This window comes from Octopus bimaculoides, chromosome 1 (genome assembly GCF_001194135.2).
Source record: "Octopus bimaculoides isolate UCB-OBI-ISO-001 chromosome 1, ASM119413v2, whole genome shotgun sequence".
Taxonomy (NCBI): domain Eukaryota; kingdom Metazoa; phylum Mollusca; class Cephalopoda; order Octopoda; family Octopodidae; genus Octopus; species Octopus bimaculoides.
Window position 1 is genome coordinate 55253726 of NC_068981.1, and position 14161 is coordinate 55267886.

The following is a 14161-nucleotide window of genomic DNA, read 5'->3' on the forward strand; positions in this document are numbered from 1 at the left end:
AACCTTCAACAAAAGAACCCTTTCAGCGCACCAAAAGGGGTTCAGAAAACAAAAAACAAACAAATCAGTCAGTAAACTTGAAAAAATCCAACCTCACGGAGCTCTGAAAACACGTCTTAACTCACTAACAACAACAATAGTAATAATGATAATTTAACATCCGTTTTCCATGCTGGTGTGGATTAGACGACTTGACAGGAACAGGCAAGGCCAGGATCCGTACAAATTTCCATAGTCTGTTTTGGTTAGGTTGCTACAGCTGGATGCCCTTCCTACTGCCGACCACTTTACAAAGTGTACAAGGTACTTTTTACGCGGCACCGACACCCACACCAGTACTTTTTATGCGGCACCTTGGTTTTACGATCTCATTTCTGTTGTGGTGGGCGGGGCGGGTCTTCTTGAGTACAGCAATGCACCACTAATATTATATTTATAACAAAAATATTTCCTTCCATGTGCTAATCATAACACCCAGTGAAACGTTCAATTTGCTGTTACTTGAGGCCAACAATTAATCCCCAGTACTTGATTGGTGCTTTATATGGAAAGGCATAAATGTCATAATTTGTTTTCCTTCACCCTATACTATCTGTATCTTGCTAAAAGAAAACCTTATATTAAATTTTTGACAGACTGGGAAAAAAAAGTTAATCTATGAAAAAACATTGTTTCTCTTTTCCGTGGACAATATCACTAAATGAGAACTGTCAATTCCACAGACATGTTCTACCCGCTGATCTACAGGCATGCTGCCTCTTCTCTTTGTTTTCTATTGCTACTACAATGGCCTCTGTTCCTCAGAGTTCGTTGGTCTTTCACCTCCTCTATTTTCGGCACCCAACCCACTCATCTCTCCATCCCATGTCATCCTTCTACCCCCAAACTAACCATTATGTCCCGTCCTTCCTCCCCAGAACAGTGATCCCCTGGAATCTTTTCCTAGCTGTCTTTTCGTCATGTGTTGACCTATAGCAGTTTAAATAGCGCATTAACAACCTTAAGTTCACCAGTCTCAGAGAGCTTGCCATGGTCATGGATAAGCCCTCTTCCTTCAGACTCATTAAAGGAAAACCCTGATAGACTAGGGTCACCAATCCTTTCCTATTTGTAAAGAACCTCTAGCTTGATCTATGTACCATCTTAACTGAAATGGGATTTATAAAAAAATAAAACTGTAAACAAGTAGTGTTTTAAAAATGTTCATTTATTACAAACATTGCTTTATTACTTGACTAAGTGATTGGGAAACCAACCAGGTGTCTGAATCAAGAAGAGAGTAGCACGATGAAGTGGGGGAGAGAAGTAAGTAGTCAAAGAGAGACTTATCAGACAAAAGACAAAGAGGGCAAAAAAAAAAAAAGAAAATGAAAAAAAAAACCGATTCCTAAAGAAAAAAAAAAACGATGAAATAGTTGTCAAAAAAGGATTTATTAAGCAAAATGTTCAATGAAAACTGCCACCAGCTCTTGGCTGATGAATAAAGATTGACGTTAGATGAGATCATAGCCAGGTCATTAGCTATAAATGTTTACAAAGACCATCTTGAGTCCAGAGAAAATAATCTTGCCAGCAAGGAGTTTTGCTTCAGCTCCCTGATTTCCACTGCCCTTCACACCTGTCCTCTATAAAGTTTTATCCAACAGAATATAAAGATAAAGATAGAGGTAGTAAAGAATGTGTCAAATTTTTCGCCGGTTATAAAATAACAAATAGAAGTAAACAAAAACAATGATGTTTTTGTTCCTGCAAGTGTAAAAAAACAACAAAAAAAAAAAAACAATCACTCCCTCTATTGGCAGAAGTATTAAAGGAAAGGTTGAAAGAAGAGAGATATGTGGCCTACATACATACACATACATACATATATACATACACACATGTTTATATGACATACACACACACACACACACATGTATGTGTATATATACACACACAGACATGTATATATGTGTATACATATATGATATAAATATTACGTGTGTGTGTATGTGTGTGTGTGTGTGTGCGCGCGCGAGTGTGTCTTTGTAATCACACACAAACGATGAATTTGGAAGCATCTCAAAATACAGTTAAAATTGTCTAGTCTACAAAATATCAATTGAATAACAGTAACTCCATTCTAGTTGGCATGGCATTTCTGTAAATTCTATTGGTAGCTTAATGTCTTAGATTGATAATCACAACTAGAGGCCATGTTCTTTTTTCCCCACTCTATCCACAAATCAGAAATATAACAATTCAACAAGAACAATTATGAAACACAACATATGACTTAGATGCATTGGTAAGTTTGGTTCTAAAATGAAATAAAAGTTAAGAAAACTTACCATTTTCTAACTACTAATTTACCAGTTGATTAAATAAGATTATTTTAAGTGATAACTTCCACAGAGATCTTTTAAGAATGCAATATACATAATAAAAAGAAAAAAGAGGAATGTCTAAATATGCTGGAGTACCAAAACAGCAGTGATTCACAAAGTTATCTATGGCTAAAGACATAGCTGACTACACAACTGAGATAAGCTTCCTATAAAAACCTTATTTACATCGAATTTGTTTCTGCCAATACAACCATCTCCACACACAAACAAGGTTTAAAAATGAACAACTGATTAAGAATAGTTTTATAGTGAAACATATAATGACCGTAGAAGTAACCATACTATTTCTTCAGAAGACTTATGACAACAACATGAAAATTTAAACCTTCTGCAACATTTTGTTATGAAATCTTTAGAGAGACCACAAATTGAAGTAACATCACATTCTCTCTCAAAGACAAAACTTAAAAGAAATATTGCCAGAACCACAAAACAATTTTATTAGTAAAACAAACCAATAATATATTTAGGGAGGTTTACTAAAAATGCATGTTATAATCAAACTTCCAAATTGTTAAACAATCTCTATAATGTCCAGAACTTTCTGATCATTCCATAGACAATAATTTTACAACTTGAATGCCACAAGAGATAGACTAACAAGAAATATTTCATCTAAAATGTGTAGATTGCTGGAAAGCGATATCCCTTTAAAATAATCCAGTACAGAAAAACTAAAACTATTTCTCAATGATGCAAGTACCATTGTTTGAATGAAGAAAAAATATATATAAAAAAACAACTTTGGAATGTAAATAAAATAGAAGTTGGAAAAGAAACACTATTATACCTGAATGTCTGTTAAATGCAGAATGTGATTTCTTTCTACAAAAAAGTTTGACACAACTGCAACAAACAGGTAAGTGAATTCCAGAAGGAACCAAAAGCAATAATGGATATTGTCTATAAGGCACCAACTATTTACTGAAAACTTATACAAACAGCCATTTTGTAACAAGAACATACCATCTGCATGAGCACACTCTAATACTAAAAAAGAAAACTAAACAAGCCTAATCAAATGAAAAAAATTTGTATAATGAAATGCAAACACAGACAGCAGTAAATCGTTGAACAGCACCAAATAATTGTAGACTCAAAACAAACTGCATAGAGGAACTTAAACAACAAGGTATGGAATAAATACCTTTACAAATGGTCCATTGATTACAAATACAACACAGCAATGAAGAAAACTAAAAATGATTTTATGTTTAGAAAACAGCAACATTGAAATACCATGTATTTTCTTTTTAAAATTTATATATTAAATAAAACTTCAGTTTTCCAGTGCAATGAATGATATATAATTTAGTGCATGTAGAAAACACTAAAACTTATCTCCAATTGCTTAACCCTTACTGCAACAACTCAAAGATTTTTTAAAAAATATAAATAAGTAATTAAAGAAGTAAAAGACAAAACTTAATTAAAATGAAATCAATTTTATAGAATGTAGTGTTATTAGTTTACAAAGAACCAAATGCATGGAATTACACATTCTTAGACACAAATACTTATTTTGTTACACTCAGCAAAGAAAGCTTCTAATTTCTAAATTATGAGAACCATCCAACTCATATTGATATCAAAATTCAGATGATTTTATATAAAAGTATGGATGAGGGGGACACACACACACACACACACACACACACAAATATTAATGATCATTACACATATCCACAATACATCTATAGAATTAAATGATTGAAGATGTTTAAATTTTATTTTTTTTCATGGTGTTCAATGAACATTGTTTAACACAATGAAAAACTCATTACTTAACCTCATATTCATAAATGCAAGCTTTAAAAATTTTGATTTTGGCCCCCAAAAATATATATATAAAAAAAAGGGGGGAGGGTAAATAGAAAAGCGATTTGTGTTATGAAAAGAAACGAAATAAACTTTCTCTTATTGGAATACATATTAAAAAAAATTCAATTCAACGTTACTTATCTTTTTGAACAAGTTAATCTGCAAGAATAGGATCAAAACAGTGTCAGTGATAATAGCCATGGTTTTAGTGAAATAATTGAAAACCTAATCTTTTGATAAAGAGACAGAAAGTGGAAGAATCCAGTTTACAAATATAAGCTACTTACTAAGTAACACAAAGAATAGTCCATACTTTACACTGATTAAATGATCATGCTCCAAAAAACACTTTAACATCGATTGGTTGAGCAGACATAATTCTGATGAAATAACATTTTTAATGAATATAATGTTATAACTTGTGGAGAATGGACAAAGCTGAATGGATCAAATTCTGAAGAAATAATATAAAATCCTGTTGTAGACATTACATTATGCTCTTGAAATTATAATCTATGCAAATGTCTGGATTTACAAAATCATTCATGACATTCTAAAATGAAAAACTAAAATGTGATTACATTATGAAAATACCTTAAAGCAATTTTTTTACAGAAATGCTTAGACAAGATTTCTATTGTGCTTATACCTCCAGCAAAAGCACATGCTGGAATATTCAGTAGAGCCACAGTTCAGGCCTAGATTACAGAAAGTAATAATGTCTACCTTTTTTTAAAGAAAACAATGGAGTTTTTAGAGCGAGAAAAATTAGAGAAAGAATTAAATGAAAAATGCAGAGAACCAGAAAGGTTGGAGATTCAGATAGGACAGCAGTAGAATAATCAGAGAGAAATGGATAGTTAGAAAGGAACAGATTAAGAATTAATGGAAAATAGATAAAGAGTGAAGGTGAATATCATGTAAAAATGCACGAAAATACCCGTGAAAAGCTTCATGACCAGTTAATGGCTGAGGTAACTGACACCATTATATCTAACCTTGGAGATTAGAGATCGCTGCTGGGTTTACAGAGGACATAGGCAGTAGAAAGAAATGATCAAGTTATGTGTATATAGGCAGATTGTGAGGAGATAAAGTAAATAATGACTAAGACAAACTACAGAAGTAGAAGCACAGAAGAATTATGCCGAAAGAGTGACAAATCTGATGCCAAAAAGGAAGGAAAGGGGTGGGAGTCTAGCCCCTGCTTTCAAATAAAATGAGGTGATTAAATGAGCTGCATCAGAAAATATTTTCGAACTTTGATGAACAGACAGATAGATACTGGCAAAAACCAAATAATATTTTTTATGAAACCAAGAGGGAATTTTAAAAAAAAAAAAGATCAAGAATTTTAAAAAATTAATTTATATCATATCAAGAAAATAAAAGATTTTTCAAACTAATTTTATTCTCTCTTTTGGTTTCTTTTCATTAATATATGACAATAAAAAATAATTTAAAATATGTCCCCAAAAATGCCAATTTATCAGTAAATATTGTATATGAATCTCTAGGTAAAATGATGGTCAGTTTCCACTATGACAATGCTATGGTTGAGGGGAAAAGCTCAGTCTTCTCTATGGTACCCTTAAGAACAGTTGTGATGAACATTCAAGCCAGTGATTCACATTTAATTCCACTACTGCAAAGAGTTTCAAATTGTTCAATCCTTTCAAAATGATATCAACCACCCACACACAAACAACATCCACCCATTGATCAGAAACCTCAACATGCTTCTTTGGTCTGATTAGGAAACATACTAAGTGCTTTGTACAAAAACAAATGCAATGAAATACAAAAGTACTTCCTACGTACGTGTTGCAAGAAAATGTTAGCAGCAACCAGAAATAAAATCCATTGTAAAGTCAAATTTAACAATATGATGCTTGATAACAACAAATTCTTAACAAGCATCAAAATCCTTTGCTTTCTCCAAACAAAGTCTTAAAATATAATATATTGTCCATGATGTTATACAGCACCCAGTTCCCATCCCACTTATAATCACCAAGAACTTTGTCTTTAGAGAAGGCATTTTAAAACTAAATGCACAATATAAATTTCCATTACAAAATACACACACTTACACACACCTAAATATACACACGTGTGCGTGTATATATTTATGTGTAATAATATATATATTAATATATATTTATATACATATACCCATATATGTATAGAAATATACAATACACACACATATATATATACATATACCATCATCATATATACAAACATGCATAAATTCAGACACACATACAAACACACATTAATACATACAGATTCATACACAAACATGTATACACACTATGCATACACACACACACACAATTATAACCACAGTATGGCCTTAGACATGATGGCTAAAAGAAACTAAGGAACTCTAGAGTATATATGTACGTGTGTGTATGTTTATAAAGGTAAAATGTATGTGTATGCAAGTGAAAAACTAAAAGAAAAATAGCAGATAAGATGAGCAGATGTCAAGAAGCAGAAAACGTTTGGGCCATTTATGTAAGACCAACAGGATAAACATTTAACCGAGCACTCATTGATGAGATGGCGATGAACAATTGATATAATGGACTACATGGAAAAATATTTACAATATTTCTCAAATATTTATAAAACAATATTCACTGCGACTTCTGTTAACTCTCATAACTATTCAGACAGCAGACAGCATCTGTGCTATTTGAAAAGAATAGGTGAGAGAGAGAAAAAAATAAAAAAGGAATGAAACTTTAGAAAGAAAAAAAAAAGGAGGAGGGGGGGGAAAGAAATGGTGAGAAGAGAGTGACAACAGAAGGTGGCTAGTTATAAATTAAGACCTTACATATAGCAGCCATGTGGATGGTCAGTAAAGATAGCTCCCAAAATTGCAATATTAAAATAAACAGCCCTTTGGCCATATAAGCCAGTTTATTATTATAGGGAAGCTATATTATTAGTCCGATATCTTGTTAGTCTTCAGTACTGGAATCCCCAGACAACGGATTAGGATCACCAGTCACACTACAACGATGAAGAATTGCTTTTTCATATGCTTTTCTAACAGCTTTGCGAACATTTGGCTTCCTATTTTCCGTTAGTTTGGCCTTGTCCAAACCTGAGTCAACACCAAGAGGTTCAAGCTTATTTCTTGGTAACCATTGCCTATTAAAAAGATAAGAAAAGAAATATATAAATATAAAATGAAATTAATTCAAAATGCTTTCTCATGAAAATATTCCTAAACTTAAAGCAATTTTTTTATTTTTTTAATTGCCAAACAAATATGTCAAATTAATGTCAAATTAAAGAAATTATTTAATTTGAATATGAAATTAAAACAAATAAATGAAAAAGTTCTTAAGCAATTTGTATCAGAGTTAAAACAGACTGATTAAAAAATTGAGAGCATTTTACAAACATGTCTACCAAAATCAGAGTTTGGTTATTAATAAAAATTTTAAGCATTTGTGTTTGCACTTTTTAAAGTGCTAACACAATGCTTCAGGACTATTAAAAAAAGAACCTCCAAAATTTCAAATCTCCAATGTTGAAATCACACAATGAAAACCAAAAATAATTTCTGACATTGGCACAAAGCTACAAATTAGTAGGAAATTGGATTAACCACAGTATATGCCTAACTTGCTGACATAGTCAACCTTACTAGGTTTTGAACTCTGACAGATGAAACTATAAATTATATAAAGCATCGCATGTTCTATTATTTCTTCTGAAAAATGCCAATCTTACTCCATTACTTCAGATTTAAGCAGTATTTCCATTTAAATTTTTAAGTTAATTTTTGTTTATGAAAGACATCAAATTCTTCAAGTAACATCACTTTACACTTTAGTAAACTAATCTCCTACACCTAAGTAGTAGCAAAAGCTAGATTTATTCAACCTTTAATAGAAGTCCCCCCCAAAAAATTGTCCAGTATTTGGAGAAAAAAAAAATTTTACACACCAAGTTCTTTTAGTATCAAAGAACAACACTAAGTAAACTGGTTCATCATATTTCTTTTGTAAAGCCAAAACTTCATCTGGAGGTACTGGAATTGGAACTCCATTGTGAAAATAACCAGTCTTTGGCATTTTGGGATTAATTATCTGTGACACAAAAAAAAGAAAAAAGACATTATAAAGAAATTGATTTTATCACAGGCAATTAGAAATTGACTTTAATTACAAAATGTCAGGAATGAAAAAGTTACAAAGAAAACTGGAGTCAAAGCAATGAAAAATGAAACTAAAGAGAAAGCACAGAAATTGTAAAATAACTCACCAGTGCTGGATACCAGGGATAACCTCGACATTTGGCCCACACTAAATCAAGCGGCTCTAACGGAATGATGTCATCAGAATCACAACTTGTGCTTCGATGAGCACGTGCTGCAACAATAATAAATGGAAATTCATAAAGATTATCAGCTCATGACAAGATCACATAAAGAATAACATGATTTTAATGTAAAGAGAGAAACCAAACAAAAAGATTTTATTAAAAGAGACACTGAAGAGAATGGGAAGATAAGTAAAATATGGTGTTTTAAATATTAAAAAAAAAATTAAGCAAGAGTTCAAAACACTATGTAGCAAAATATCAAAATAATTAAAGTGTTTTAGATACACTGTAATAATATCCAGTTCAAGAAATAGGACTCACAAAACATTAACTTGAGAATCCCATCAAAGGACTGTAGTTGAGAAAATGTGTAAAAAGAAAATGATAGGCTCCAAAGGGATTTGAACCCTTGACCTCCAGTTTACTAAACTGGCGCTCTAACCAACTGAGCTACGGAGTCGTGTAAGCTATTTTTACAACCCAAAATTCTGATTATGTTGACCAAGAAAGATCAACATATAATTTCAAAAAGAAAATTATTCAAAGTTTTTTTTTTTTTTTTAAATCTTTGTTTCATTTTAAGATATTACATTTGTTGATATAGGTTAAACATGGGTTGAATGGCTTAATAGTTTTGGATTCTTGGAGAAACTGTTTCTTTACCATCAGATAGATATTTATGTTAGTGCACAAATATTCAACTGAGAATTGAGAACTGTACATACATTCTCAGTAAAATAGTTTGAGGCACAATCCAATGTCAATGATAAGATTTTAATAACTATTCAATACATATGTGATATATGCAGAAAACAGTTTTGCTTTCCAAACTTTTAAATTGAAATCTCTAATACTTAAATTAGTTGTATTTATTTATTTATTGTTATATTCTCCTGAAGGTGAAGTTGTTGGAAATGTTAATTGGTTTGCACAGTGACAGTATGTATAACACTGAACATTACCAGTATGACTAGAGCAAAATTCAGTCCAATAACTTGATACATAATTGACCAAAGAGACTATGATTCAGTAGATAAAAGATTTGGAACTATGGACCCCTGAATTCAGTCCAATGCATAAACATAACTAATATAGGACAGATATACTAAAACACATATACGCATAAATCGCATACCATCTATTTTGCAGCTTACTTTATACACATAAGATTAGTTTACTATATATAGTTTGGAACGGTTAAAATAAAACAAAAGTGTTAACAAAGGTAGAGATACTTAAGTCATATTAATTCAGCCCTTCTAAATGTAATTAGGGACTATATGAAAATAAAGTTTACCATTGCAAGCATTAAGAGTAGCATCAAACTGACATTTCATAAATGTCAGCTTTGGAAGAAGGGCATTCTTCCCAAAAACAATTCAGGTTTATCTGAATGATTGCAACCATTACAGTACATGTCTTACAGTATACCAGTAATTTCTATTATGAACATGAAAAATTTAATATTTTATACATTAAATGATATGCAAAAGAAAAATTTAAGATAAGCATCACCATTAATTTCACGCATACAAACAAACATATGCTATATATCTTCTATCATATCTGCAGCTAAGAAGATTGTTTAAAATATATAATAGAGTAATTTAAAAACTATAAATATATTTAAATTTAAAATATAAAAAAGAAATGAAAATGGAAAGGAAGTAGCCAGGGAAGTTAAGGAAAATGTAAAGGAAGGGTATAAATGGAACTCATGCTGCTTTAACCAAATAGTCCACTCATTGTCCACTTCTAGTAATGAATGGAAATAGTTGTAAGATTTTATTTAATGAAACCAAATGATAGATTACATTTTTTAAGAAAGCAAGTTAAAAAAAAATTGAAGTGGATAAAATGATGTTGAATTAACATTAACTAGCCAGTATTACTTATACTATTATTAGCTATTTAACCAGTCAAGATTCTGCATAAGTTAGCTACTTACAAATCTCAATTATCATCATCATCATCATCATCATTTAATGTCCGTTTTCCATGCTGGCATGGGTTGGACGGTTTGACTGGGGACTGGCAAGCCAGTAGACTGCACCAGGCTACAATCTGATCTGGCAAGGTTTCTACAGCTGGATGCCCTTCCTAACACCAACCACTCCAAGAGTGTAGTGGGTGCATTTTATGTACCACCAGCACAGAAGCCAGTTGGGGGGACTAGCATCGACCACGTTTGGGTGGTGCTTTTTACATGCCACCGGCATGGGTACCAGTCAGGTGGCATTGGCATCAACCCACGCTTGAATGGTGCTTATTATGTGTCACTAACATAAGTGCCAGTCAGGTGGCACTGGCAGAATAGTCAAAGTTGTAACTTTAAAAAGTGTCTCTTTTTCAAAGCCTTTGAACATGAAACAAAAATTAAATAGTAATGGATAAAGATAAAGAACAAATTTTTTAGAATAGAGTTCATACACAATTTTTACTAAAACATTCATGTTTTATCTTATACACATTAATACCTCCAACACTATATTACACTTATCATACAATACAAGTATAATATGTGTGACATTTACCAACACAAGGAGGAATTACTACTCCTTTTTAGAGACACTGATTTAGAATCACAAGAGGTTTTAAATGAAGCTGGACTTATAACAATTGAACACAACTAATGAGGGGTGATTTGTATTTTATCAAAAAATTAGTTAAAAGGGAAAAAATCATAAGTCAGCAAAAAGTCAAAATAACCAATGCAAGTAGATGGAATTTAACATATACAAAAGTTTTATTTATAATGAAAGAAAGGGCATGCAGTTGAGAGAAACACAGAATTAAACTGAAGTACCTGATCTACTCTGGCTACTTGATTGCCCACTAGAACTGTCAGACAAAGACTCATCACTGCTGCTGATGTCCGATGTGCTGTCCGATTCTGAAAAACTGTTTGTTGGATCAATTCGGTACTGAGTAAAGCTGTTTTTTGGCAAAAGGTTTGAAGTGGAATCACCCGAATTTGACATATTAGAGTGTGCAGGATCAGAGGCCACAGACACAGCTCCTCGTTTGGGTGGTGTTGGCTGGATGTCACGAACATTTAGGTTCCCTATGTTAGTAGAACAAGCTGCTCTTTTTCGTCCACTGCTTGCAGAAACCGGGCTGGTGACACCACTACTAGCTTTAGTGGTGTTGGTGTTGGTGTTGTTGTTACTGCTGCTGTTATTGTTGCTGCTAGTGACACTACTTACATTTCCACTACTACTGGAACTACCACCCCTGCTGCCACCACTGCCACTGCTACCACTACCACCAGTTCCTTTGCTATTTGGTCCTGGAAATGTTTGGGTGCTACAATTGTCTGGAAGATCTAGCTGGCTTTTAAGGCGAGGAGGACGGCCCTTACGCTGTGGCGTGCTCACTGCTGAAGGAGTCATTGTTTTATTTAACTTCTTAGTGAAGAGCACTGCAGTCCGTCGGTTGACTCCAGCAATAGGAGCATGGGCAGTTGGATTTGGTGGAGTAACAGGAGTTGGTGAAGCCTTAGATTCACAACACTGGGCAGAAGTGGCAACAGTTTGAGAAGTGTCATTAGAAGTTTTAGCGTCCCCTCCTGAAAAATAGGAAAGAAAGAAAAACAGCAATGTAATGAAGGAAACACCATTCTTTTCTTGGCTTATAGGCAAATATAACAGAAAAATGCTGTTGGAAATGTTGTACAGAAGAGGGGAAGGAGTATGGTAACAATCAACAAGTCACAAATTGTAGCTTGTAGAATATCATTAATCATTTGTTAACAAGCACTATAGAAATAAAAATATTAAAAAAAAAAACAAGATAAGAAATAAAAGAATGATAATGTTGAAGGATGGGGAAATGCTTTCACTTAAGGTACTTAACCAATCACACCTACACTACTTTGGATGTATGATTTTAAGGAACAACTTTAAATATTTATTAAAGATAATTATTATTGAGGTAGTAGTAATTAGCAGCAGCAATTATGAAAAGGAAAAGAAGAAAATCTGAATAGAGAGCCAAGATTGAATGCCTTTGATTTCAAGGAAGAGAAAGAATCTTCATTTAAATTTCAATGCTTTATTTGCAAGATTATTATCCTTTTTTATTAAGAAACAGGCAAGTTGAATTACCAAGAGTATATATATATATAAATATATATATATATACACACACACACACACACAATCTATCCCACAAGAATGTGCCCGTAAACCAAGAATCACAAATGGAGTAACCTAAACAAGAAAAATAGTAAATTCCAAAAGAAACCAAGCCTATACCAATCTTCAGCTGTTGGGAGTAAGTTTCCAATCATCGGTCATGCTGGACTTAATGAAAGAACAAGTCAATAAATGAATTAACAAAACAAGGAAAAACAAAAATAATAAAGACTTCAACTGTTCAAATGATTCCCAGCAAAATGAAACAAAATATAAATGTATCGGAGAATTAATTAAACAGATAATTACACTTTTAGTATTTTTATTATCATTGTTATTATTATACCATCATTTATTATGGTTATAATAATAACAGCATTCCAGAGAAGTCTGAAAGATTCGAAATTTTCTGTATTTAAATGAAACAATCATTTGTGTAATTTATAGAATCTGCTTAAAATGGTTCCCAGTAGCAAGACATTTTTCAGCAGAATATTACCGACAGGAAAGGAGTTCACTACATCTGTAGTAAACAAATGATAACTAATTCAATCTGGCAAAGAATGAAGTCACTATAAAAATGACTTTCTATATTTTACTCCACAAATCAACACAAAAAAGCTTAGTGAAAAACTATAATGCTCACAAAAAAACTGAAATTCCTACCATAAATTGTAAGTGCAAACAAGTTTGTAAGGAATATTTGGAAACTGGTTAAATTTTAACTGAACTACACAGCATAAACAGTTCTAAATTTTCCATTTCATGATCTAGCACTTTGTCAGAAGAGTGAGAGTTCAGCAAAACTTTGAAAAATGTTTTTAAAATCACAACTTATTGCATTTCTGAAACAAATAACTATTTCCTTGTTAATTGAGTCAATTTTAAAATTTCTGATTATTTTTAATAACCTTTTAGTATTTGCAATGGTTATTGTTATTTTGGAAGAGGGGGTAGAATTTACTAAGTTTTTAGTTGGATGGAAAGAAAATAGTAAAGGGATGAAGAATGAGTAATGGCTGTAATTGAAAAGCAAAAAGAGTTTGAGAAAAGATATGAGGAAAAGTATGTCAGTATCAGCAGCAACATTGAATGGAACAAGGCCTTGGCTATCAATGAAAGGAAGATAGTCTTAGTGAGCAAGTCAGCCAGTACAACGGTTAAAGAACTATGGGCGATATTAAAGAGAAAAAAAAGAATCAACAGTTGACCTTTAAGTTCTCTGCAAGATATTAAAAAAAAAAAAATCTTCACAATTTCTGAGAAGGAAATGTAAAATGAAAATTGCCATATAATTCATCAATTCAAATATATATGTATATTTTTAAATAAGGTTAGGAAAATTAATTAAAAGTGATTCCTATTATAAAGGAGTTTAAAAGAAGAATATTCATATGTTTGGAAAATAACCATTCTATAACATGAGGGAAAAATTAGTAGTATGCACAAAATTATTATATAAATATATAT

The 14161-nt window shown here is 32.1% G+C and overlaps 1 protein-coding gene and 1 non-coding gene across 2 annotated transcripts in view; both read right to left on the reverse strand.

Moving 5' to 3' along the window:
- Nucleotides 1-1189: 1189 nt before the first annotated feature.
- LOC106883885 (bromodomain-containing protein 1) overlaps nt 1190-14161 on the reverse strand; it is a 106396-nt gene continuing 93424 nt past the window's right edge. Inside the window, exons 12-15 of the mRNA XM_014935024.2 lie at nt 11362-12123; nt 8496-8602; nt 8178-8320; nt 1190-7373 (exon numbers count right to left, since the gene is read on the reverse strand). Coding sequence (XP_014790510.1) covers nt 7181-7373; nt 8178-8320; nt 8496-8602; nt 11362-12123 — 1205 coding nt within the window. The 3' untranslated portion in view covers nt 1190-7180. The remainder of the gene's footprint in view (nt 7374-8177; nt 8321-8495; nt 8603-11361; nt 12124-14161) is intronic.
- On the reverse strand, nt 8942-9015 carry Trnat-agu (transfer RNA threonine (anticodon AGU)). Its single transcript has one exon. It is a non-coding gene; the product is annotated as a tRNA-Thr (tRNA).